The sequence below is a fragment of the Gymnogyps californianus genome, chromosome 19, assembly GCF_018139145.2.
Source record: "Gymnogyps californianus isolate 813 chromosome 19, ASM1813914v2, whole genome shotgun sequence".
In the NCBI taxonomy this organism is placed as follows: domain Eukaryota; kingdom Metazoa; phylum Chordata; class Aves; order Accipitriformes; family Cathartidae; genus Gymnogyps; species Gymnogyps californianus.
Genome location: NC_059489.1, coordinates 4,184,227 through 4,211,053, shown reverse-complemented (window position 1 = coordinate 4,211,053; position 26,827 = coordinate 4,184,227). Strand labels below are relative to the sequence as shown.

The window sequence follows — 26,827 nt, the reverse complement described above, 5'->3', positions numbered from 1 at the left end:
ACCTCTTTAGGCCTGGTACTCAGAATAAGGAACGCAGCACAGCAGATAGGATGGGAAGTCTTACCATAGTGTGATGGAGACACTAAAATTATAGTAACAGGAGATAACATAGCCAATACCAGGAAATAAGATGCTCAGCACACTGCCAAAGGCCTGGGGCTTGGGAAAGGTCAGAGCATTATCTGCACTATGGATTCATGATTTGGGATACAGACAAGCAGTAGTTGTAGAACTCAAAATACAAGAGAAGTTGGTTACTGACATGGCATCTGCCTTACTGGGGACAGCAGTAAGAGCCATCAGAAAAATGAAAAGAAAAAATGTTTTAGCTCAGTCACAAAGAATTGCGTCAGACATAACTACTGACAGCTTTTCAGCTTCCTCTCTAGTGGACACAATTTCTGGAATGCACAGACAACTCCTTAAAAAGACAAAATTGCTTATGAAGCACTCAATTAATTCTAATTAAACAAACCTAACCACAATAGTTACCTACAAACAAATAATAATAAAATGTTACATAGGTCTTAGGTGTTAAATCTGTCCAACTGTGTAGCTAACACCAATTCCCAAATTAATGTAATTTCCCCAGAGGACACACTTGTCTGAACAATTAACTTCCTGAAGTAGATTGTACTCTTGGGCATTTGCTCAAAAATCTCAAAGAATATTCAAACGTAGTGAAGATCATAATGGTAAACCAACTTCTGCACCCACTAGTAATGTTCAACATCTTTCACAATTGGCCTTTAATATACTTACATTAACACTTATTAAAGTACTTAAGAAGATAGACCTATTTTCTAGGCATCTTCTGCTGCATTTATACTTTGCCATCTTGCAATCACACAGCCTATCAAAAATCAAAGTAAATGTTACATTTAAATAGACTGTAATGTAGCTATCCAAAGCAACTGCTTAGCTATGTGATGCACTGCTTATCTATTTGAAACACTTTTCCTGTGTATCAGTCAGGAAAAACAGACGTGATTAAAACAATAAACTGTTACTATGTTTCCAAGAATAACTGAAACTGTAGAATGTTATGCATAAAAGAGCAGGTGGACTGCAAGATTAAGGGGCGTTTGCGTATCATCTGGCTAATACAGCTCAGTCTTTCAATCATAGCTCATTTTATTGCAGTTCCCACTTTATGGCAAGTACAGTCTTATAACGCTTTGAATTATAGCTCTGCTGTACCAACCTTGAGTTTACACTACAACTCACAAAACTTCCTTCTAGAATATAACACTTTCCGCTATGTCAAAAATAGGAATGGTGAAAGGTGTAATAATCAGCTTCACACCTTGGCAGAAAGGAAGCAAGGGGTTATATAGTCAGCTTCTGCAGCTTGTTACAGGTCCAATTCACGCTCACTGGAAAACGTTTCAGAACATTAGTGGCCTTTGGGTTCAGCCCCAAAATGAGCTGTTTTTTTCTCACGATGCTGCCAGGTGATAGTGTAAAGGATATTCTGCTTTTCACTGCAAGGCTGTGAAAAATGAGTACAACATACAGGCTCAGCACCAAGCCAAGAGTCAGGATTCTGAAATTCTGTTCCCAGTGTTGTCACTCTCTAAACACGTTGCCTTAAACAAATGACCTAATCTCTCTGTTTATTCAGCTGTAAAATAGAGATAAAAATTGCCTTATAAGTCCTCACAAGGGAAAATTAAGTAATGTTTTCTAAAGTACTTGGAGACCCTCACATGGAAGATTCCCTAGAAACAGAATACTGTGTTAGAGCAGGTGGGAAATCCTTTATAAAACAGAAAAATAGCAAATTAAAACACAATGATCAAAAATTAAAAATGGCACACAACGAACCCAGTTGGTAACATGGATGGGGACAAAACCTGAACAGTTTACGGCCCTAATATTTACAAATCTAGACTTTCTAACACAAAGAGAGGAAAGGAAATCCTTTCTGATTCAGTCTTTGACAAACTATGAAGAAACGCTTTTAACCTACTGTCTCTGAACTCATTACTGCTGGAACATTTATAGACAGTAATTGCCAGTAAGCTGCTAATGCCCGCATACAAAAGTCTGTGTTACAAGAGGTGGAAGGGTAGAGTGGATGGCACATATAATCTGAGACACTTTTTGATGGTGCTTTAAACAAACAACCCACCCTACTGAAGTGATCATATTGCTTTAAAGGTTTTTAGTTTGTTGTTGGAGGCTTTGTAGATATTTGCTGGGGTTATATCCAAAACCAGTGTAATATTTTATAACACATGGCAAACATGCTCAGCTAAGAGGAAAAGTGTTGTTCAGGAGCAGTTTGAGATAACACAACATAGCATCCTAATCCCTAACAGGGCATGTGCAGCTCCAGATTCAGATCCAGATGTATGGTCAAACTACTTAGCAGATACAGTGCAAATGGGCTGATGAAGTAGATATCACACATATTAATCTCACTGTATTAAATGTCATTGATTTATGAGAAGCCGTGAAGGTGTTGTACAATTTATCGTCATCTGTGATTTCGTAGCTGCCCTTCGGTATGTTCCTATGTGACTTGGATCTCTTTTTATGGCATTTATCTTCTAAACTATTCAGTCACAAATTAATCCCTAATCTCTATACAAATGCTTCCTTTATGTGTTTAATTTTTCACTAGCTTACTTACCATTATTAGCTTTTTCTGATTTCACTATAAACTGTTTCAGTCCCCTTCTGTACAGGAGCTGGAAAATGTATTGGCACAGAATCAATTTCTTTTCTTTTTTTTTTTTTTGTTTGCCTTATGAAAAGCTCCTTAAACAAACAGAACACACTGTTTTACTTTCAGAGGAAGTAGTTACATAAGCAGCAATGAGCCTGTGGAGCCTGTGTGAAAAAACAGCTACACCCCCTCCCCCAAACCCAGACTGTAAGGTTCTGAGAGGGAGATGTGTCTCCCTCTATATAAAAATGATGATGAAAATAGGCTTCCCTTTCTACATTTGACTTTACCATTCTAATGATCTTCTCAACTTAAATTGATACCGCTTTAATTTTACAGAGACATCTACCACTAGAGAACAGTTTCTCTGGATCACTTTGAAGAGCTTCTTCAATTTGTTCTAAGGATTTAGGGATCCTAGACCTGAGGAGTTCTATCATTTGGAAGACTAGCTACACCCTCTTTTGGCAACTAGCCTGATTAAATCTTATGGGCAGAAAAATAATCTAATTTGCTGTTCTTTGTGAAATGTCTCAGAAGAATATTTGCAGATTTCACACTGCACAGCTTCTATTTAGGTACTATCCGGGAAAGGTCTCCTCTCAGTTCCTCAGCATGGCAGACTCTTCCATTAGTGCACTGAGATCAGGCGGACATAGCAGGAGTGAAGGCTAAGGTGGCTTGTGGAAAGATAGAAAGTAAGGAGAAAAAGCAGACAGAGAAGATTGGTGCCTCCAAGGACACAGCTGGGATACAAATGCAATGTTAGTCTTAGACACATACTTTTCAGACCCTTAGGTTTACAGATAAGCCCCTGTAAACCTCTGCTCTTGTATGAGACGGCAAGCAAAAAGCTCTTCCTTGTTTGCTATCTGACATCTGTGAAAACTTATCCACAGAGTTTCGATACCAAACTACAGGCACTTACCCCAGTAGGGAAGGGACAGAGCCTTGTCTAAAGGCCTGAAAATAGCAAGAACTCGGTTTCTCTGTGGTCAGTGTAAACACAGCTCTGGCTAGTAGGAGATTAGAACAATTTCCTTGATTTTTTGCATGGTTGTAGATTAAGAATCCCTGGGCAACCATAGTAGAGCAAAGTGCTCCAGAACTCTGTACATTTAAAACCACTTTCTTCATTTGGTATAAAGGCCTATGCAGGCAGGGTCTAGCAGCTTGCTGTTCAAGGATCTCAAAGTGTTTTAGAAACATTCATTCATTTCAGTTAAAATGAGTCTCTTAGAAAAACCTCAGAATTCTATTAATATCACCTCCAATTTCTGTGGATCTCCAATAAACCAGGAAGTTAGATTTTTCTAGTTAAAAAAAAAAAAAAAGAAAATGGTTGTTCCCTCTCTGCAAGAAACTGGAAAGAAAATTCACATTTCTGGATACAGAGTCCTGTACTTTAGCTATTAAAAAAACATTTAAAGAATTCAGACATATTGATCTGCAGCCAGACTCAGAATCAGGACTGTTACTGTTTTGCATCGCTCTGAAGAACCTAAGTGTCTTTGGCACCACATTCTAATTTCCCAAAGCTAATTTCATTTTTTTTAATTCTGTTAAGGATCCTTTAAATGCTGGGAGCTAACACATCAGAACTGAGTTGCAAAACTGCTATTAATTTCAACGACAGTAGGAGTTACACTTCACCGAGTGCCTAATCACAGCTTTCAAACTTGCAGTTTTGGCATGAACTTTCTTTGCAAAATAGTCTGAAGATCTTGAAGTGCATTTCATATGCTTATGGACTATTTCTTAAATGATCAATTCCATTTCCAGTGAGGTAAGAAGTAATCTTCTCAGAATTTTAATGAGGTAGCTCATCTCATTTGGAACACTTTTTTTTTAGCAGATTACAGTGCTAAATCTATGCCTGTTGACTCTGTGGAAAGACTTGGTGGGAGGCATTTCCTTAGCTTGCTTTTTTTTTTTTCCCCAAACCCATTTCATTAAATTGTGATATAATGCCACTGCCCATGTTATTTTCTTTATTAATCTTCCAAAAGTCATCTCAGCACTGAAAAAACGTGCTAGGAGAAATTACTTGGATGATTTGACATTTTGTTCCCACTAACTTTATAATGTTGCCACTCTGCAGATACCTAACCAGCTATAAAAGTAAAAGAAGGAGCATATTCTTACTCAGCCATGATTAGCCGTTTCTCCCTTCTCACTTTAGGGATATTTCCTGATCTTACTGTAGCACTAGCCTTTGGGTTTGCTTGGATTAACAATAAAGGGTCTAAATCACTTTGCCATCTTTTTGCACAACTAAGCTTTAGAAAACATAAGCACTATATTTTTGTCAAACATATGATCTCCATAAGTATTCAATTTAATCATTCTCTAGAATTACCACCTCTTTAAATATCAAATTAACATTCCACTATGACTACCCCAAATAAGAGCTGGACTGTGTAGCCCCAGCTCTACCTTGTATTTGTCTAGCCTCTTCACCCCTACTTCAAAAAGTAGGTATCAAGTTATTCCCACATGGACGTTTTAAAATAAAGCAGTGAAAATTTGCTTCTAGCAAGCTTAGCACTCCCTATCAGTAACACTGTAATGAACCCTGTTTTTTGCTCCTCATACAGAGGCATAGTACATAAAAGTTTCTTGATGCACTAGCCTATTCACCATTATACTGTGTTAAAGTGTTTCAGAAATCACCAGGTAGTGCAGACATGGCTGGAAAAACAGGGTGAAACTACTGTTTTCAAATGTAAGTAGTTCTTTACTGTCAAAGACAAGATGTACATCCTTCTACAATTATGTAAACTTATTTTGAGGTGGTATTCAATTATTCCCAATTCCCAAAAGTGACATAAAGGCTGCTGTTATAGCTTAGATACTGCAGCATTTATTGCAGTAGTCTTCCACAATACACAAAATATGATTCTCCTGCTCCTGAGATGAACATTAGTACTGACATTGAAGACAGTGGCAGGAGGAACAAATGACTGGGAAGATAAATTAATTTGAAGTTAGTTCTGAGAGATCAAAGAAATCTGGAGTTCCTCAAAAGGCAGAAGGAATCAGACTCTACATGCAGTGTGCTGGATGAGATATGCATGCCCAGAGAAAAGGTAAGCGTGATATACTTTGTCTTCATTCAGAAAATAGGTGGAATCAAAAGAGGTGCGACAGGGACTTGGAGCTAGGTGATAATCTGAAAGGTCTGTTCCCTAAGAAGGACTGGTCATAACCCACAGACAGACATGAAAGAATATTATGATTTGAAACAAAACTTGTACAATAACATCAATGTGGCAGAAGTATCGGTGGCAGTCCTGTGGCTGAATTATTTTTGTGGGTGTACATGATTAGTACAAGAGTATATAAAGAAACTTGCTTCTCTTTTCCCAAGAATAAATCTCATCCTGTTCTCATTGTGATAGGCAGTGCAGAGCTGAAATAATTAATCTTGCAACTTGGTTTCATACAACTCCTTCCATTTAAGCAGCATCCTCAAGATGCTCTGAAAGATTAACACATTAAATACTTGCAGTGCAGTTGCCATTTACTTAACCAAAGCATGCATTTGCCAAGCATTCACTTGTGTGCTGGGTGCAACAAAAGAAATAGATTAGGGAGCTATCATATCTCAATGTACTTGAAGCACAGTTCAGTCTTATAGAATCAATTAATGTTCTGTATCTCATACATAGGTCTGTAACATGAGACAGCATTCAGTTAAAATAATCTGATCTCATTTACACACTATCTTTTAAACATTATTTTGCAGTTTGCAGTTTAATGGGGTTCAGTCTACATAGCATGGATACTATCTTATTACTCAGTCTGGTATTGTGCTGGTTTGGGCTGGGATGAAGTTAATTTTCTTTATAGTAGCTAGTATGGGGCTATGTTTTGGATTTGTGCTGAAAACAGTGTTGATATAACACAGGGATGTTTTAGTTACTGCTGAGCAGTGCTTACACAGAGTCAAGGCCCACCTTGTTCTCACCCACCACCCCACCAGCGAGTAGGCTGGGGGTGCACAAGAAGTTGGGAGGGGACACAGCCGGGACAGCTGGCCCCAACTGCCCAAAGGGATATTCCATACCATAGGACGTCATGCTCAGCGTATAAAGGTGGGGGAAGAAGGAGGAAGGGGGGGACGTTTGGAGTTATGGCATTTGTCTTTCTAAGTAACCATTAGGTGTGATGGAGCCCTGCTTTCCTGGAGATGGCTGAACACCTGCCTGCTGATGGGAAGTAGTGAATGAATTCTTTGTTTTGCTTTGCTTGCATGCATGGCTTTTGCTTTACCTATTAAACTGTCTTTATGTCAACCCACGAGTTTTCTCACTTTTACTCTTCTGATTCTCTCCCCCATCCCGATGCAGCGGAAGTGAGCGAGTGGCTGTGTGGTGCTTAGTTGCTGGCTGGGGTTAAACCATGACAGGTGTACTGGAATAGAGTTATATATCAGGAACAGGATGAAAAGACTATTTTTAGAGGTTCTGATCATGCATTTAATAGGGCTTTTAATTTAAATAATCATGCACTAGCATATCTTTACCATTCTACACCATTGTATTGTGTAGTGCATGCTCAGAAACAGTTGGAACAATTAAGTATTAGCCCTATTCTGAAAAGAGTACAACAACTATGGTATCTCAGTGGAGAATTTAGCAGAGGTGGATAAATAGCATGCTTAGAACACAGGGCAAACTCTGTGATGAATGATACCAGCAAGTGAAAACAGAGAAAGAACAGGACGAGTGGCTGTTCCGGGACAGCTTTGCTGCCAAGCTTGAAGAGTGAGCACTTTTGCCCAAACATCTGTATTACTAATTAAACAATCATGTCTTTGGTCTCTGAAATAAGTGAGTGGTCCTTTCTACCAGGAAAAAGCAAATTTATCCATTTCTTCCTCAGTCTGCTTTTCCTTCTGCTAAAGCAAAGAAGCTAGAGCATAGCATAAACGTCTCTTGTGGGTTTTATTCACTCTGAGCTACTTGAAACTTTTTGTAAATTTCTGAAACATTTAACAGCTTTCATCACAAGGGCATAATGATATCACAGTTCTCGAGATGACACAGAATGATTGAAGTGTGCATTTGGGTGTTGAGAATAAATTTCAGTGGATATTTCTCCTTCAAGGTTGCAGAAACATGTACCTTAGCCTCATGCTATGAGGTCTGGTTACCGTTATCATAGAACTACAGGTAGGAGGCCAAAGTTATCTCGGCATCAATATTCTCATTTCTCTGTTTAATGTGCCACAAAATCCAGGATGGTCTCCAGGCCTCTCCAGACTGAGAGACTAAATCTACGCTGGTCTCTCTCCCTTCTCTATCACAAGTGAATTACAGCTTTGACCCTTCAACCAGTTCCTTTATAAAGGAGGAAATTCCACTGCTTTGTTTTCTCCATTATCCTCCTCTGTGGCTAACCTCAAATGGCTCTCAGTCAATGTGGACCCTATAACATGAAGATTCACAGCAGGCTGCCTTCTGCTCAGAGCCACAGCTCCAGCTGGGAGCCCTGCTCTGCACAGACCTCATGTGGATGGGAAGGGCAAGTGCACAAGAGGATCCCAGGGGAAGAAGGGCTGCAATGAACAACAGCATGGTTGCCACAGCATCATCTAGATTAAGGAGCGCTACTGGAATGAAACTGTCATGCACACAAAACACAACCTGCTCTTACATTCACAGGTGCCAATATCAGACCAGCGTCAGGGAGTAGCAACATGCCCAGAGTTGCTCCCAAAACTTAACCATAGAGGCCAGACAGTTTATTACCTCTGTGAGGATCAAGCGTTGATACTTCAACTTCAGTGTACTCCACCTCAGCACTCTCAAGGTCAGGTCCTGCCCCAAAAATATCAAGAAGATGTTTCTTTGTAGGACTGCATGCTTCATTTGAGCTGTGGGCCTGATCCTGCTGCCACTGAAATTAATGGACAAGTCCTCATTGACTTTGATAGGTGCAGGATCAGGCCCTATTTATGGCAGATGTGAGTTACTCTGTTAAGAGTTGTAAGGCCAACCCATTCCTAAGGGTCATCCCAATCTGAAAGGCAGTAAACCAACTCAAGCCAGATTTCTGAAACTGTGGGACGTCCAAATTATGCCTAAAACTCTTGCTTTCAATTTAACACCTTCAAAAGTGGCACAACACAAATGGAGCAGGGAATTATCTGCGATTCTCCCATATTCCTGCTCCAGCTCCAGCCCCCCTCTCTTCTATTTCTCTCCCTGCCATTACTTTTCCCTCCTTTTCTATGGCTGCTATGGCAGGACACTTCCCATTCTCCACTTTCCTCACATTTAAAGCCTTCTGCAAGTCTTTCATGGCCTCCCTCATCACCTCTCATACTCTCAATTTCTGCTTTGCCAATAAGCAATTTCAGCACTTTTCTCTTATGTTGCCCTTCAAGCTCTCCATAGAACATCCACAATGGCAACCCATCTTCCTCCTCAAAATGCTTCTGTGCTACAATGCCCACAGAAAGCCTGACAACGATTAGACACCTGATTTACTAAGACTACTGGCTGACAAGTGCTGGCTACCTGGATACAAGAGACACAAGAAAAACAGCTGTTGCTTTCTACTCTGTCTTTTCCGTAGGGTAGAGATGGTTTTCTACCAGATTTCTGTAAAAGCTGGAAGGAACCACAACAGTCATCGAGACTGGAATCCTGCAGAACTGCTTGTGGATTTTTTAGAACAGAAATTAGAGAAAAATCTAATGATTAGAACAGCAAAGTTTTGGAGCAGCCTTCCAATAGCATTGGTGAGAGAAGGAAAAAGAAAAAAAGCTAAACAAAACAAAAGCAGTGTTTAAGGTGGCATATTAGCTAATGACAAAGTTTAAATGACATGCTTCCTACAATAGCAGTGATTCTGAATGATCCATACAGCCTTATGTTCCTATGTTTCTGCTGTCTGTATGTTTGTTTTACATGAGAATGTCTCTCTAGTTCTAATTTGACTTATTCAGGCCACAATGGAATAAGTTCCATGCACCGACTATAAGCTCCTTCTTTTTGCTTGCTGAAGCAAAAGCTATTGCCACACAAATGCAGAATAGATACTGTTATTTTTAGAGGTATATGAATAATAGACTTGTTTTTCACATCTGGTAGAGAGATCTGCAATAGCCTAGTTGGTTTTAATGAAGCTGCCCAGTCCACAGTAGGTAGGGATCGAACCCATTTATTTCTGGCACACAGGCAGATCATTAGACCAGAGCCCATTTCATCTGAAACAGGTAGGATCCAATGGAAAAAACAAGAGTCATTGAGCTGGACTTTCCAAAGGTTGTTTCCAAGTTTTCCTGTGAAATTAACTTAGTGCAGTAACTTTCTCTTAGTTTTGTGGTACAATGCTGCCCTGCACACTCAGAATTGCATCAAAGAATTATCAATTAGAAATTCCTACCACCTATGTAGCATACAGGCTTATGCAAGAGTCTAGTTCCATGCTCTGGATTAATTTTAGCTTAACTTTGATCTTTAGTTACACTAGATGCCTTTCCAACTATCTTTCAACTCACGGTCCAATAGACAACCGCATCAAAATGTACTATAAGCCATCAGAAATTGCATCTGAAAAACCCATGAGAACACTTTCACATCAATATAAAACAAAAATAGATGGGACAAAGTATGTTTCAGATGGCAATACCCACATATTTAAGTACTATTCTTTGACTAAATATCTTAAAAACACCAGTCTTGAAGAATACAATGTGCTAGATGATGCAATACTTGACACTTTGTAGTGAATATATATATATAACCCACATGGTGTCGCAAGGTATTTGGCAGGTTATTTTATTCAGGTTTCATAGCAGATTATTTTCAGGTTTAATGCTTAAATATTTCAAGATCTGCAGAAATGAAGAAAGGACAGAGAAGTAAAAGAAGCAGAAGTCTGTAGAAAAGATTTTTTAAAAATTCTGAATATTTGTGGTATAGAACATAAAATTTTGAGTCTAAGTTGTACTTTTATAGCATCCTTCATTAGATGGCCTGGGAATCCAGCACAACTAATTATACTTCATAATGCAATTGGTAAATGGGCCCTATCATTGTCTTTTGCACGTAAGGAAAAACATCTAAGCTCAGCAAAGCAGTCTTCCCCACTATCAAAGAGAAAAAGGAAAGGATTGGACCTATCAAATCCTGATTGCTACCATTAGAAAACATCACAACTTTCAATCATAAAATAATTTTAAAAGCTATTGTTTAAGTATGAAATTACCTTTACTCTCATCTGTTGATTTCATGTGATTTTCAGTATCTTCAATGTAACCTGATCCTAAAATATTAAAGCAGAAGTTGAGCTGACAAAGTATTTATTATAGCAAATAAAATAAATGAGTTACATAGCTGCAACTCCTATTGTCATTATGTTTATTTACATATGAGAAATTCTGCTTTGTCATGGTTTAACCCCAGCTGAAAACTAAGCACCACACAGCCACTCGCTCACTTCCGCTGCATCGGGATGGGGGAGAGAATCAGAAGAGTAAAAGTGAGAAAACTCGTGGGTTGACATAAAGACAGTTTAATAGGTAAAGCAAAAGCCACGCACGCAAGCAAAGCAAAACAAGGAATTCATTCACTACTTCCCATCGGCAGGCAGGTGTTCAGCCATCTCCAGGAAAGCAGGGCTCCATCACACCTAACGGTTACTTGGGAAGACAAATGCCTTAACTCCAAATGTGTCCCCCCCTTCCTCCTTCTCCCCCCAGCTTTATATGCTGAGCATGATGTCCTATGGTATGGAATATCCCTTTGGGCAGCTGGGGCCAGCTGTCCCGGCTGTGTCCCCTCTCAACTTCTTGTGCACCCCCAGCCTACTCGCTGGTGGGGTGGGGTGGGGTGAGAACAAGGTGGGCCTTGACTCTGTGTAAGCACTGCTCAGCAGTAACTAAAACATCCCTGTGTTATATCAACACTGTTTTCAGCACAAATCCAAAACATAGCCCCATACTAGCTACTATAAAGAAAATTGACTCAATCCCAGCCAAAACCAGCACATACTTTTAGATTCACACCTAAGACATTCATATCACACAGATGGGAAGAATGTGGCTTTTTAAATGATCAGCTAAAAAACACCCAAGGGGTAACTTTGTTTCTATTAGGTGCTCTAAACAACATGTCCACCTATCTTTGTAAAGTGCATTGAGATCCTGGAATGAAAGGTGTCCAGTCATAGCAAGTTAACATCGCTATATTGTGGCCACATCACAGGACCATGTGACACAACTCAAATTTCCTCTCCGAAATAATTTTCTTGCAGCTGTGTCAAAACTGTCAAAACCAGAAAGTAATTTTCTTTCACCCTGATTTCTCCATCTGTAATAGTGTTAACTGATTGCCTGGTAGAAGTGTCTGAGCAGACTTATAAACCAATCTTTGTATAAGACGTGCTTATAAAAAACCGTACAAAGACAAAATGATAGAAAATACTTGGGAGAATGTTACTGGTATTCCTCTGTATTCCCAAAACACTGGGTCCTATCCAAACAACAACCATGTAAGTCCAAAACTTTAAATAAATGTTTAACTAAGCCAACTCACTAATAGTCTTACAGCAAAATATCCTACCTGAATAGTAGTCTCCATCATTGTGCTGTCTTGTCAGTTTTTCACTTGTTAAGTTTGTAGCCAAGGCAGAACTGAAAAGCAAACCAATAAAAGTTGATGTAATTATCCAAAACCAGTCAATAAAAAAAGCAACATGATGATATGCAAAGATCAGTCATTGTCTATGCTGACTACCACACATTCTTAACTACTGAAGCTAATGAAAATTTTGCCTTTGTCTTTAAGAGAAGCACAAACAAACTTTAAGGCCAAAAATGTTCCCTCTTGCATTACTCTTCTTAAAGACCTCTGTATTTTTAATTCCATATCTAAATGCATTCAAATGCAGGCCTGACATTCTTCTATTTCTCTTAGCTGGCCTTTTTTTTTTTTTTTTTCTATTTTTAGAGTATTTCCTCATCCTGTTGTTGTGTTAGCAGGTGGTACATGAAGCACAACCATCTATTGTCTGCAGGTGTGTGCCATAATAAACTATATTCATACGGTGGAAGGCCTCCAGCCCTTTAAACAGAAATACTTCACCATTACCATAAAGCAAGCCACCTTACCCAGACATCTCCATGGATGGTCCTTTAGCTTGACAGAGAAAAATAAAAGCATCTATTAATAGATTGCACAAGTAAAAGAATTTAAAAATAAAAATCAAAACAAAAACATAGTGATTATCTACCCAAGTCAGAATAATTTCTCTTGGCTATCACAAAATTATTTACCTAGTGTCTTATATCCTGTTTATCACCCAGGCCCCTTAAATTTCTTTCACAGAGAACCTAAGATCCTAAACCCCAGACTTTAGCCTGGCCAATTTAAGCAGTCTGGGATATCCAGATACTCCAAATTTTCCCAAATATTTTGCAATGTACTACATATCACAGGACAAACCAGATTTACTTATTTTCTGAAAGAACAAGATCTGAAAGAATACCTTAATGATAAAAGACAAATCCCTAAGTGAAACTGTATTACAGTGTGGGGAGGAAAAAAACTAACCCCGCAACCTAATAATCTTAAATTTGTTTCATGAGGACTAGAGACGTATCTCAATTACACCTGAGTTGGGACCCCAAATCAAATTGTCATAGCTCTATAAGGGATCAAAAAACTCATCAGGCCCTGTCTGCCTCTACATTGCATGGGACTGAGTTCCAGACCTAGGACTGCATCAGAACAGAGCAATTCTGGCCTATCTCCAATAACCTTTGCTTCACTAGTGCCTTCCCAGCACCATTAGTTAGATGCTCCCATTCTGCCCAATATACTTGGAAAGCTTCAGCACTCTTGCAGCTTAATTTGGGCCACCCGGCATTTCTAAGTAGATTTTTAGATTTTTAAAATTTTATTTAGTCATCTCCTGAAGCCTCACCCCCACAAGCCTTTGCTCCTGAAACAAATGCAAGTTTAACTGTAATACATTTGTCACCAAACAAATAGAAGGGAACCATTCATTACCCTTTTTCTTCTTACACAAAAACCACCATAAAGTGACAGTTACTGCTCCTGCAATAGGTATTAGGACAAATGCAGCAATGACTCCTTTCTGCCAAGCCGCTAAGATGACTGGAAATAAGAAAGACATGTTTAAGAGAGTATGTACAGTGACAGGTCATCATTACCAACTTCTGCAGTTCCTGACCTTTCCTTTTACTACAAATTGGCCTTCTTACATACTGGGGAAGAACTTTAAGGAGACTTGCATGCAAAGTTCACTAGTGAGCCTCTCCTTTGTGACCGAAAACTCGTACAACAATGGGTTGCTTTTAGCTTGCATCTGGCGCCTTTGGCTTTTCAGCATCCCTTAAACTTTTCTATCTAAGTTAGACAATCTCTGTTTATAAGTGGATGTCTCTGTTTAACTTCTGACCATGGTGGAACAAAACCAAGTAACAGAGTTATACTTGGTAACGTCCCAGATAACATGACCTTGCCTGTCATGATGACATAGTATGCAGCTTTATCATAAAAGTCAGCTTACCACTGATGGTTATTGGATGGCTTTTCACATCCACATTAGCTCGATTAGAAGCCATGCAGTAGTATGTCCCCGTGTCCTGCCTGTTCATTGCTTCCTTGCGCCACATGACTCTGTCTGCATTTTCACTTTTTTCAAATAGAAGAACTTCATGATCAGTTTTTCTAAAAATCCTGAAGCGGATTGGCCAAGATCCTTCTTTCACAGAACAGAGAAAAACAGTCTCACTGCCATCTTCCACTTCTCCATACGGAATACTGCCCAAGCTGGCATTCCTGATTGGTACTACAGAGGAAACCACAAAGAAAACAAATATTAGCACTATTAGAAATAACTTTGATGATAAAATACTGTGTTGTAGAAATACTTGCTTTAATGCTTAGTTAAACAGAGATTGAATGCACAGTATTAATCTTTCTGAACAGTCTCTGCCGAACAGCATCCTCCAGTAAATATTTTTATACACCCAGAAATAGAGAGGGCACTATAAAGAAGCAAAGCAGACACAGAAGGAAACTATATCCATTCCACAGAAGTCAGTCAGCCTCTTTTCTTAAACTCCTTTGGATACCCCTCAGGCCCCAACCTATAAATTATTTAATTTTCAGAAATAATACACTCAGCAGTTTGATAGTGTAAATAATTACAGTTCAATTTATGTAGCTATGCTTTCATAGTTATGTAGAGTTATGCTATTTTGTGCTAACTGTATTATATCTTTCTTGTAACATTTAATATACAGTAGTGAATATCAGCATATAATGGATCAAGTTCTTCAAAGGTATAAGCAAGTCCCAAATTCTAATGGTTACAGAATATAGCAAACACAATGAGAAAAGTTAGTTTGCATTTGAACAAGTTGTAAGAATATGTATAGCCAAAATACGGTTTTTAAGTCTGCTGTTTTACAAATTAAGTATATTATCATACACAGGGCTAGCGTAGGAGCAGATGAGCATCAGCACTTATAATTAGATGGGGAAAAATGTGCATACATTCTGTGATGCAAGGCATGTAAAATGTTAGTAGTTTCACAAAATGTTTGGGATATGAAGCATCTGTTTTGCTAAAATCGTTAAATAAAATTTCTCTGGAAATATTATAAATGTGTTTGGGGCAGGGTCAGGGATAAGACAAGGCAGTTGTAAAGGAGGAGTCATTAAGGCAACACTGGTACAGAAGCAGGAGGAGGAAAACAAATCTGATACGAAAAGATGCTAGTCATGAAAACTGTATTTGTATTAGATAGGAAGCAGGAAGCAGATTTAGATATAAGACGTGGGTTACTATGATTGATCCCATGATAGAGAGGATTGCCCTATAAAACGTAAGTCTTTTTTCAGATCTGGTACAGACAGAAAGGACAGAATACAGAGAATTTGGAGCCACCACCGCAGGAGTGGTGGACTGCAGAAGATTGGCTCACCAGGCTCCAAAACGTGACTTCCTATTCAGAACTTCTAAACAGTGTCACAATATATCCTGAACCACTGCTCTAACAGCTGGGATACACTAGTTCCAGCAAAGAAATACCCACTTGTTAATGGACTAAGATTATGCTTTGCATTTGTTTATTTGTTACTCGTTATTTCAAATTACCTTGACTTTAAATCTCATTGGATAAATCTCTTCGGAGTTTTATCATTCAACTTCTCTCTAGTGTTAGCAAAGCATATCCTGGTGGAACTGATGAACTTAAGGTGCAGTCCTACTTCTATAGTCTAGGCAAATGCAAATACTGTATTCAAAGACCTGTTTGCGGACTCAGAGAGTGGGGAGCATGTCCTTCAACTGTGCAATAATCCAACTGACTCGGAAGAAATGCAACAATTCTGGATGTATCTGTTCTAGTCATATACAACTCAATGTCAAAACTCAGAAAGAAACCAGCCTGTTAACCACAAGTTTATCTTATTAAAACCAACACAATTCAGGTTCAAGCCAGGACACAAAACTGAAAACTCCTTGGTAAAGAAAGATTCTCTCTTTTCAATAGGTCAAGAATAGACTTCTGCTCTGGTCCTGGACTACTTTGCTGTAATCAGGTTAGGTAAATCTAAAGTACTACTGATACATTCAAGAAAAGTAGCAAGGAGCCAAGGATATGGGTTAAAATGGCTCTACAAGTGGATCCACCATAACCAATTCCCTTACTTACAGTCCCAAAGGACTATTTTTTAGCAATAGCTGTATGCGGTTACTATCTGGTCAAATGACATCAACATAGGTGCCAACAACATGCATAGGATACACAGCTCCACTGATCTTTCACCACGTATTGCCGAAACACTACCAAAATAGTCAAATTTTTTGACATCAGACTGATGAAACTGACAAACTCTGAACCAGGTAAGGGAGAGGTGACACTGCTGAGCAGACAAACATTTTGCAGGTGTTACAGACAAATTATTATTTCCTTTAATAAAAGGTCAATACCTACAATTAGTTGGTTCCTTCTGTAGATTAAGAATATTCTCAGGTCCTCCAGAAGCAGCAGCCACAATCAATGCTTTATGTTGCTTGGGTAGGAGACTATTTTTTCTGCTTACCTCATTCACTATTAAAGATGAACCCCAACAAGACAGTATCTGTCAACATGAAGCCTGCAACTGTTAGGGACCTTCATCCAGTGCAGAAGGCTTCAGTATGCCTCCTCAAACAGCTACTCTGTTCTCTACAATTATTTATCTTAGATTTTCAAATTAAATTCAAGGTACAATCCATATCTTGGGTACAGGATATCAAAGAAACTTCCTTAAGGCCTATAGCAAAACCTATTGTAAACAAATAAGTTCTTTGGGCACACAGGGAACTGCTTGTGATGGGGACAGAACATATCTAAATCAGTGACAGAATTTTCTTGAGCCAAATCTTTGAACCACTAGGATCTAAACCAGGAACCGTCACATGAAACCTCACTACCATCTGCTCTGAGTGCACCAAACAAATCTACAGAAACACGGTGTACTGGTTAAAAAATCCTACCAAGACAAGATGCTCCCTTACATGCGTAATGACAGGGAAAACCACAGGCACATGTTTTAAGACCGATGTCAGGACTGATAACTCTTATGTGGCCTGCTTATTATTTGCTTCAGTTTCTCTTCATATCCGCCAATAGCACATTTGCAAATCACAGCTTTTTCACTTGCATTCCCCTTCTTGGACTACTGTTAAGATTCCCAGCGTATTTCAGACGTCATGCTTTCTTCTGTGGACTTCCAATTCATCTTCTTTTTAAATCTTCAGCTACCAACTTTGCACAGGGGCAGAGGAATTTTCCCGTTCTACTTCACACATCTACTTGCAGATCAGAGACTTTGCTCATATACAGTAACTCCTAGTTGCTAATAAGGCATAATAATAGACTGACTTTCACAGCTACTTAGCAACTGCAGCTTCTGGTGTTGAACATACGCTCAGTGGCTCTGAAAACTGCAACTAATAACAGAGGTATTTAGAGGGATTATTAAAAGTGTGGATTTATGTCTTTTACCAGAAATCTATCTAGCTGAATTATTTTAGTGAGTAAAACCATAGACTAACTCCAATATCATAATGTATACATTTAATCCAGTCCTATGAAAGTCAAACATGAAGAAAAATGATCTGGTCCTGAAATTTTTAATCATTAATTTTACTAAAACAGCTTCTATAAGATTTCAAGTCAGATCTGTTTTTAACATTAAAATAAACTCAATTGTAGTTAACTTGATTCGGATTACTATCAGGATTTTTACTTTGACGACAAATAGTCTGTGATACAGATCTCCAACTATTTTTAATTCAAGTGAGCAAAAATTTGTAAACATTTCACATCCATTTTGCTTAGTCCATCATTTGCTGCTACAGTTTCAAAAAATCAAAGTATGACATTAGACAAGAAGAAGAATTAAACAGACTTACCTATTACTGTGATGTTTAGAATATTGCTAGTTTTCATACCACTGGAATGATTATTTCTAGCATCACATTTGTATCCTCTTTTGTCATTTAGTCTAATATTTTCATCCAAGAATGTAGCATATGTGTCATTAATTACTATTTTCTTAACTTCATTTCCTTTGTAGAATGTGAATTTTATTGGCGGTGTTCCCATCACTGAATGACAGATTAACCGTAGAGGCTTCCCTAACACCACCTCCGGTAAACCACTGACAACGGAAAGAGTTGGCTTGGAGACTGGGGCTAAAAGGGGAATAAAAGAAAAAATTGTTGCAAATTACACTGCATAAGACCGAAAGATACAATATTATTTTATAGAAAACATGTAAATATACAATATTTAGCTAGTTTGCACACACAGCCTATACTGGGAAGCTTTCCCTGATTGATAGAATGGAAGCAGGGGGTAACTTGAACAAAACAAAAACATAGATAATAGAACATATGTGACTTACAATAAAATAGCATACAAGGAGAATGTAAAGCAAAACAAAAAAAGGATCAGTGACACAGCTGCGGATCATCCAAACTCCAGAACTAGCTCTGACCCAAGGAGTCAGTCAGTCAAAATATGTGCAAGTACCACTGCATGTATTACTTGAGATGGATCCTGCAGCACCTAATCAGGGACCTCTGTTTCTGCAGCACAGTGAGTCACAACCCAGTTAATCCCCCTTTACAGACTTGAGAACTGACTGTACTTGTTCCATGAGAGGGAAGGAAACTAGGGTGTTTATAATTAGTGTGCTGGTGAGGGGGGTTGTATTGATAGCAAAAAACTTGGCTTTTCTGGAGTAGAGCTATCCGGATGACCTCTGGCTCTCATGGCTTTCTGCCTGGAGGGTCAGGGGGAGGGATTCAAGGCAGACACTGACAGAGTTTCAGATCAAACTGCTGAGTGAAAGGTTTGCAGAACATTCCCAGCTCCTGCAAATGGTAATGAATGAGAGTTTATTTGGCACCTAGCAGAATCAAGGGAACAGAAGGAAGACATGCTAACTCCCTTCTCCTAGGGCCAGCCCTGGAAAACTCTGACTTGATTAGATCACAGTAGGCCAAATCCTCTACAGCTAAAGATTACAAGCACATCTCACAGAAATTAATATTGCAAGAACTAACAGACACTCTGCTAGTTCATGGACTAGAGACTGATTCTGTAAACAGATGTACTTATTTGTAAGCTTATGGTTTTAATTTTTTCCCCCCACCATTGGGTTCTAAGCCTCTGTATCAACTCACCATAAACATTTATCCTTACAGGTTTGCTCTCCTTGACTATTCCTTTTACTTCAGCTTTACAGATATAGGATCCAGTGTCATTCACATTAACTCTCATTGTTAAGTTTCTAGAATTTCTCAACCACGTGTCTCCATTTGAATTTTTCCGTAATATAGAGAAGTTAGCTTTCCGAAAACCACTAATGCTGCAACTCAAAGTTAATTCTTTATTTTCATCCAGCTTACTCACAGAAGCAGCCAATATTGGCTTGGGGAATAACTCTGCAAGATAAAAAGAGAACAAATTCATTCACATTGAGCCTAAAAGAATATGACTACCTATCTCAAAGTACACAGAATGAAGGACATACTGAAAGTTTACAGAGAAAAAACAATCATGTTATTTTAATATAATAATATTTTCAAGGAAAACAGAAACTTAGAAATCACTTGGAACCACTTCTTCTATGTGTTATTTGAAAGCATTATTTTAGTTGGAAAGTATTAGCAGGCAAAAATCAGAAACTGAAATCTAAATAGCCTTTAACTTAGGGAAAATTTACACTTGGATCTGGAGGTTACACTTGGATCTTGAGTTCTACCAAATTTAAATTTAAATATTAATCCATTGAGTAAAATCTAAGATGAACAGAGGTGTTACCTGACACAACAACATTCAGTTTGGTGGTTTTAGATGCCCTCCTTTGCTCCACCTTACACAGGTATTCACCACTGTCCTCTAGAGTAGCTACTGCAGAATATTTCAAAAGTTTCTCATCTCGTACACTGTTCAGTATTGTTTTGTCTTTCTGGAGTATGATTTCAATGTCACGCATTTGGGCTACCACAGTTGAGCATTCAAACTGTATTCTGTCTCCTTCTGTAATATTACTTGAGGGCTTGGCATTCAGAGTAGGCTTTATAAATGGTTCTGCAAGAGAATACATATAAACTCATGACGCAACTTTTTTAATTATAGCAAGCAAAGAAATGTGAAAAGAAAAGCTAAGCAACTTACCCCTGACTGTAACAAGTGTTTTGTTGCTGTATACTGAGTCTTCAAATTCAAGTTTTACAGTTCTCCTACCAAAGCAATCAAATTGTAAAATATTATCTCCCTCTTCAACAGAAAATTCCACTACAGAAAAATTTCTGTGTGGTTCAAATACATGTTTTTCTTTAGGTGTTGAATTCATCTTTATCTTCCGGAAAAAGAAATACAAAGGAGGTACTTCTTCTGGCAGCTCACAACGTAATTTCACAACTTCACCCTCTAAAACTTCTTTTTTCTCAGCAGTCAGGATTGGCTTGGTCATTCCTTAGAACAGAAAACAAGAAAAGAAGTAGAACATTGCATAATCCTGAAATAAACACTATCTCTGATGACTATGGCAGTGATTTATGCTGATGAACAGATGAAAATAATTTGCAAGAACTGAGCTTTTGAAACTTGCTGTTTTGAATGTAAGACTGTTTTCTCCTCAATGTTTCCTATTGCCACTCAGAAATGAGCAAGCAAAGAAACTAAATGCCATCCCAACTTCTGTACCTAGAGGTGCAGGCCTCTGAAGAAGAATTACAGGCCCTGCACAACCCTGTAACTATTTAATGCTGAATGAATCCTTTCCAAGTTGCTTTTCCAAGGGGAAAAATGTCACTTGCAGTCAAGAACACATGGCTAGAAAGAGTATAGATGGAGGTGGCCCTTGTTCTCCTAAGAGATGGAAGAACAAGACTGATATAATATTGTCTACAAAAGCAGTCCACAGTTGATACTAGCTTTGGCAATGGCTGTCACAAGGTGAGAATCTCCATACATTATTTCCAGCTTTTCCAGTAATCTGCTCGCCTCCCATCATGTTTATGATCTATAGGCGCAAGGTTTCACAAATAATACTTTCTCTAGGCTAGGGAACAGAGGCTCAGGACAGAGGGGATGGTGGCACAGGAGGCACAGATTGTATTCCTGACTATCACTGATCTGCCATGTAGCCTTGGGATTGTGATTTCATATCTGTGCCTTAACATGAAGATTTATTACTAAACTCTTGTAAAGTACTGTGATATCTATGGATAAAAAACACTTTGCAAGATATCCTATTTAGCACTATTATTACTTCCCCTGGAAGGCTGTTCTCTTTTTGTGTCTTAGAAAACTACCGTGTTTGAAGGAATACTCACCTGTTACCCAAACATGTAAGGAGTTACTAGATTTTGTCTTTCCGCCTGCTTCCACAGTACATTCATACTCCCCTGTATCTGAAGATCTAGCCATAGATATTTCATATCGTGCATCTTCTTTGTCTGATACAGTCATGAACACAAGCTTGCCATCCTTAAAAATTGTAAAATTATGCTTCAGCTGGAAATTGGTACTTTTGCTAATATCAGCATGGCAGACAATTGACATAGAAGCTCCATTCTTTACTTTGACAGATGGCTGAACCTTGATTTCTATTGTGTTGAAAGTAAAAACTTGATGGAAAAAATAAAAAAAGAGTTATATTTATTTTCCATTAGTCCAACATAATACTGTTATCTCAAGCTGCTACATTTTAATCACAAAAATTAATTCATTGTACCCTAGTAGCAGGTGTTACGATTTTTGTGGTCAGATCTCACAGATGTTGACAGTGGTAGCAGCTTTACCTTCCACTGCACGGATATACTAGAGGCAGCTACTGATTGTCACAGCACACACTGTCCATTTGCTCAGTCTTTGCCTTGGGGGACTGAGAGAATCATTGATTTGGCCATGCTCATGGCCAGATCTACCAAATTCCCTAGAAGACACAGAGGACACTGGAATACGTTTGCAGCTACTTCTCAGTATTCCTCATTTCTCATGGTTTGTTGTCTTCGACTCTAATTGGCAGGAGATCTGAGAGTTGAACAGAATTTGGTATTTATACTTGTCTGAATAAACTGAAAACTGACAGTAAAACCCTGCTTAGAGTTATATTAAACCCCAAGCCAATGCATCCCCAATTAGCAGAAATCCTTGGAGTTATCCCGGTATTTTTTATCTGAAAGTAAGGTTAGGGTTATGTCATCCAGCAAATTCCACTTTAAACATGTAACTCACAAGCTTGGGGGAATCTTAAATCTCTAGTTTAGGATAACTAGAGTGTAACAGAAGACATTTGGGTTCAAGTTCTGCAAGCAAACATGTACATGCCCAACTTCACATTGTTGGCAGTCCAGCAATCATACTCTCAAGAGTCCTTAGCAATCATACCCTGATTAATTCAAACACAGAATCAAATGCAGAAGCAATGCTTTCAATTAATTTAGAATTTAGATATGTTAGTGCCTGAAAAAATATACTGAAAACAATATTCCTATTAAAAAAAAATTAAAAATTGATAAGCACTTTAAGAAATAAAGTTTATAATAGCATTAATACATATATAGTGCTTCTGTGTTTATAACCACAGCAATGATAAATAATTCGTAGCTTAAAATCTTATAATTATTAGAATCCTGGTATAATTAATATTTTTATTCACACAGCTAGATGAACAAGTATAGAGAAAGATTTACGAGTTCATTCACTTTCCCTTCCTTTAGAACTTACAGCTTTTGGGTATGCCCATTTTGGCCAGGATTTGTATTAGGAATTTGCTACTAGAACAGGAAAACTTTCCTGCATCTAAAGAAGTCCCTTGCCATGTACACTTACCAGCTACTTATAAATTGTCCTTGCTAGAGAGAGTTTTGGGCATAAAACCAATCCAAAAATTGTAAATTTTTTTTGCATGTGAATAGACTATATGCAACAAGAGGCAAACTTTTCTCCCTAGTGATGGAAAAAAGGAAGTATGCAGAGTGTACGTGCTGGAAGTCAGCAAAATGATAACGTAAAAAGTAAATGCATTCCTTTCAGAACACAAGTTCTGTACTCTGCTCAGACGTGATGTTTTCTTTTACAAGAAAAAGAGCAAGAGAGAGTGCCCTTAACTTACATAATTTCGTTCTACCTCCTTGCTTGTGGGCACGAGAGGGCTTTTTAAAGACCAAAACAAAATGCTAGTAATTAAATTTCCTCTCTCATCTCTTCTCTTGTATGCCTCAGCAAACCAAATTACTCTAGGAAAGATTTCACCAAGACGTTTATTAAAGTATGAGCAGCACATCTCTCATTTAAACACTATACCAAGAAACACCACCAAGTAATACCTTTTTTCCCCCCCCCCCACTTGGCCAAATTTCGTACTGAGCTATAGTACAGCAAATCTAGATAAACTCTGTTACGGATGCACACCAACAACTGAGGAATTAGCTAAATTACTTATTTTAAATTTGTATGTGAAAAAAACCTATCATTACCTACCTCTCTCCTGAGTGTAAAGTTCTGAACCTGGAAAAAAATGAAAATAAATGTTATTTTCAAAGCTTACAGATTGAGAGACAGTAATGGGAAACAGTAAAAAGCCCCCCAAACCCCCAAACAAACCAGAAACACATGTACCCACCCAGATATTTAGTTATCAAACTTACACTGCAAGAAAATCACCAGAAGAGCAAGATACATTTCGTTCCTGAAGAACAGACACTTAATTCCAAAATAAAACAATATTCATCATCAGAGGTGATGCCTCCAGGTACCAAAAACAGGTTATGTTTTTTTCTGCTGTTGTTTTATGGAAACAGATAAAATTCTGCCATTAAAATTTTTAAGTTTTCCCAGATCTTCAACAGAAACTGGCTAGATCAAGTAATCGTTCCCATTACTGGAAACTGGAAATGGCAAACAATGAGAATCTATCTGCTGCTCACAGGCAGATTACTGTTCAGGAAGTGACTGGACTTTTCCTGAGGGCGCCACCAAATGCATTTGCTTTGTTTAATTTCTTAAGGTGTATTAAAAAAACAAGAAGTTCCAATGACATTTATCCTGCAGTTCCTGTCAATATGGGTATTTTTAAGTCACGATTAACCATTTATGAACACAAACTACCTTCACTATTTGACCTCAGCAGATCCTTGAGCAAACATTTCCCTTCATCCTGACATGGAGAACTCTTTCAGAGAACACATGTACATAATTACTCATTTTTCCCCTTTACCTCCATATCCAGGTCTCTTGTCTTTGCTGTGGTAAAGAACAGCTTTACCGTAGAGTGCACAATAAATTCAAATTATCTCAGAAACCATAGCTACTGTTGTGTTAGACCAGAATATTGACAGGCGGACCTCTCATACTACCATCATGTATCAAAAACATGGAACTGCACAAGATTTTATTTTATGTAGTTAGGACAGTGCAAAACATACACAATCATAAAACTTAAACTCCACAAGAAAAGAACCAGTTGGAGCTTAATTTCTCAGAAGAAATCTGAAGCAGCACTGGCACAATCTGAAACAGAGAATATGCTGGAGCAAGAGTTAAATCTGCTAGTAGCTCGACACTGTTTGAATTCAGGCACCCCCGAGAGATCTGCTGACCTTTTCTGCGTTGTTTAATTTTTTGCAATGGTATAAGTAGCCTGACAATATGACAGCCCACCTGAAATCAGGGATGATTAATTCTGCATCCAAAACACTGAAAGCAGAAATTGAGCAAATGTGATCAGAAGAAGAGGAAAAGTTGCAAAACATTCTACCTCAGCATTTTGCCCTCAGTTTCCACTGGTATAAATGTCTGCCTGAGATAGAGTAAGGAACTGATGTAAAATTCAGAACACTTGAATTACTCAACTTTCTTTAACAGAATGAAGGGCTTTTTTCTGATTATGGATGAAAGCCTAAAGAAAGCAAAAAACCTAAAGAAAGCAAAAAACCTAAAGAAAGCAAAAAACCTAAAGAAAGCAAAAAACCTAAAGAAAGCAAAAAACCTAAAGAAAGCCAAAACACAAGTAAATCAGTAGCCATCAGCTTTGATTTAGGTGGAATTGTTCTGAAGAAGACTAGTTGTGAAGAAAAGTAAAATGTAATCATTATCCAAAATCTCATTACCATGACCAGTTTCTTGATATTCAAATGGGGAAGGGATAGGAGAGATGGGCAGAACAAGGAAAGCAAGAGGATTACAGAGATGCTGTCCTGTCCCTATCTCTCCTCTTCTACTTTTCTTACTCTGGTACTTTCATTTTTTGTATGAATGTGCTTTTAATCTTAAATAATCTGACAATGCAGAAATGGCAGATTTCATCACCAATTTCATTTTTCCAGAAAAAATTTACTCTGTAACTTTTAGGAATTCAATGTTCAGTACCTTTCAGTTGTTCAGGATATTCCTTTCTTGGTTTATCAGTCCACATTTAAGTCAGACTTAAGTCATTCCACTTGAGCCCTAATACTGGCTCAGCCTATAGGCTTAATAAAAAGTGAGTTGAAATCATGCCCTTCAAAAACTGTTTCTCAATTTGTGTGTCCCAGAACTCCCCAAGTAGTGATTTAGTTACTCTTGAAAATCAAGTGCTCAACTCTTAATCCCTTAGTTTCTTTCCCTTGTAGACAGAGTCAATGCTTTCCTTTACTTCCAGCGATATTTTCCAGGCTTGTTAAAAAACTGCTTAAAACAGTACTAAATACATTCACAGAAGCCTATAAATGAGACATACAGTTCTCATAAGCTTCACTGTTTATATGAAAACCCTTTTTTTTCTGCTGAGGTCAATGAAAACTGTATTTTTTTCCCCCAAACAATAGTTTAAAGCTATAAGTGTACTTTAACACTTGTATTACACACATAAGTGGTATTTTGCAAAAGGAAACAGGAGGGAAACACTCATCTGTTTAACAATGTATTGGCAATATGAACAAGCATCTATCTAGCTGTTTTGCAGGGAGGGAGTACAGAATGGCACAATAGTCATAGCAATTAATAACTAAGAAGTAAGCTGGTTAACTAGCAATAGTATTTGTTCTGCTTAATCCAGTCTGTTTGACATACACCACCAACAAAAGACTGATGGTTTGGCTGGTTGCCAACAATGGTCTCCAGAGCCAGGTAAAGGAAAAGAGGAGGAGGACACATGGCAGGTGGAGAACAAAGGTAGATCAACTTTTGCTATTGATAACAAAAAATAGGAAGGAAGGAGATTTCCCCCTTCCCCCTTTCCCCATGAAAGAATTCAGCAGGACATACAAAGCTCAGCAAAACCACACCAGTCTTTCCCACGGGGGACAAAGGCTCTCCTCCTAGCCACAGCGAGGGAAGGAGAAAGTGAGTGTGGGCCAATATCCTTCAGAGTGAGCCAATATGGTTGAGTTCAGAACCAGGCTAGTTTTAGACTGAGGTGGAAAGGCCAGCTTTTAGGATGAACTAGGTCAGGAGTAAGGTTTAATGGTGTCAAAACCTGAGGCTGTTGTGAGATGTCACTCCCAAGTGAAGCATGTTCCATAAGATCTCACAGGCCGATTAGACTGTCATATTCTTGATAAGCCCTCAACATTGCCCTCAAGAGGAAAATGTAGCTGGTATTGACCAAAATC

The 26,827-nt window shown here is 38.3% G+C and overlaps 1 protein-coding gene across 10 annotated transcripts in view; it reads right to left on the bottom strand.

Moving 5' to 3' along the window:
* The window catches only part of PECAM1 (platelet and endothelial cell adhesion molecule 1), a 35,216-nt gene extending 11,129 nt beyond the window's left edge, over positions 1 to 24,087 (bottom strand). For 2 of the 10 annotated variants that reach the window (XM_050908206.1, XM_050908205.1), the window contains exons 1-14: positions 23,885 to 24,087; positions 23,718 to 23,744; positions 21,566 to 21,859; positions 20,403 to 20,702; positions 20,046 to 20,315; positions 19,406 to 19,666; positions 18,128 to 18,409; positions 14,225 to 14,506; positions 13,702 to 13,809; positions 12,801 to 12,828; positions 12,253 to 12,323; positions 10,898 to 10,954; positions 8,431 to 8,499; positions 2,639 to 2,696 (exon numbers count right to left, since the gene is read on the bottom strand). In XM_050908206.1, coding sequence (XP_050764163.1) covers positions 2,644 to 2,696; positions 8,431 to 8,499; positions 10,898 to 10,954; positions 12,253 to 12,323; positions 12,801 to 12,828; positions 13,702 to 13,809; positions 14,225 to 14,506; positions 18,128 to 18,409; positions 19,406 to 19,666; positions 20,046 to 20,315; positions 20,403 to 20,702; positions 21,566 to 21,859; positions 23,718 to 23,744; positions 23,885 to 23,918 — 2,136 coding nt within the window. In that variant the 5' untranslated portion in view covers positions 23,919 to 24,087 and the 3' untranslated portion in view covers positions 2,639 to 2,643. Of the gene's footprint in view, positions 1 to 1,584; positions 1,590 to 2,638; positions 2,697 to 8,430; positions 8,500 to 8,537; positions 8,579 to 10,897; positions 10,955 to 12,252; positions 12,324 to 12,800; positions 12,829 to 13,701; positions 13,810 to 14,224; positions 14,507 to 18,127; positions 18,410 to 19,405; positions 19,667 to 20,045; positions 20,316 to 20,402; positions 20,703 to 21,565; positions 21,860 to 23,717; positions 23,745 to 23,884 lie in introns of those variants that run through there. The other 8 variants (XM_050908204.1, XM_050908207.1, XM_050908209.1 and 5 more) reach the window with 6 other exon arrangements.
* Positions 24,088 to 26,827: the final 2,740 nt, after the last annotated feature.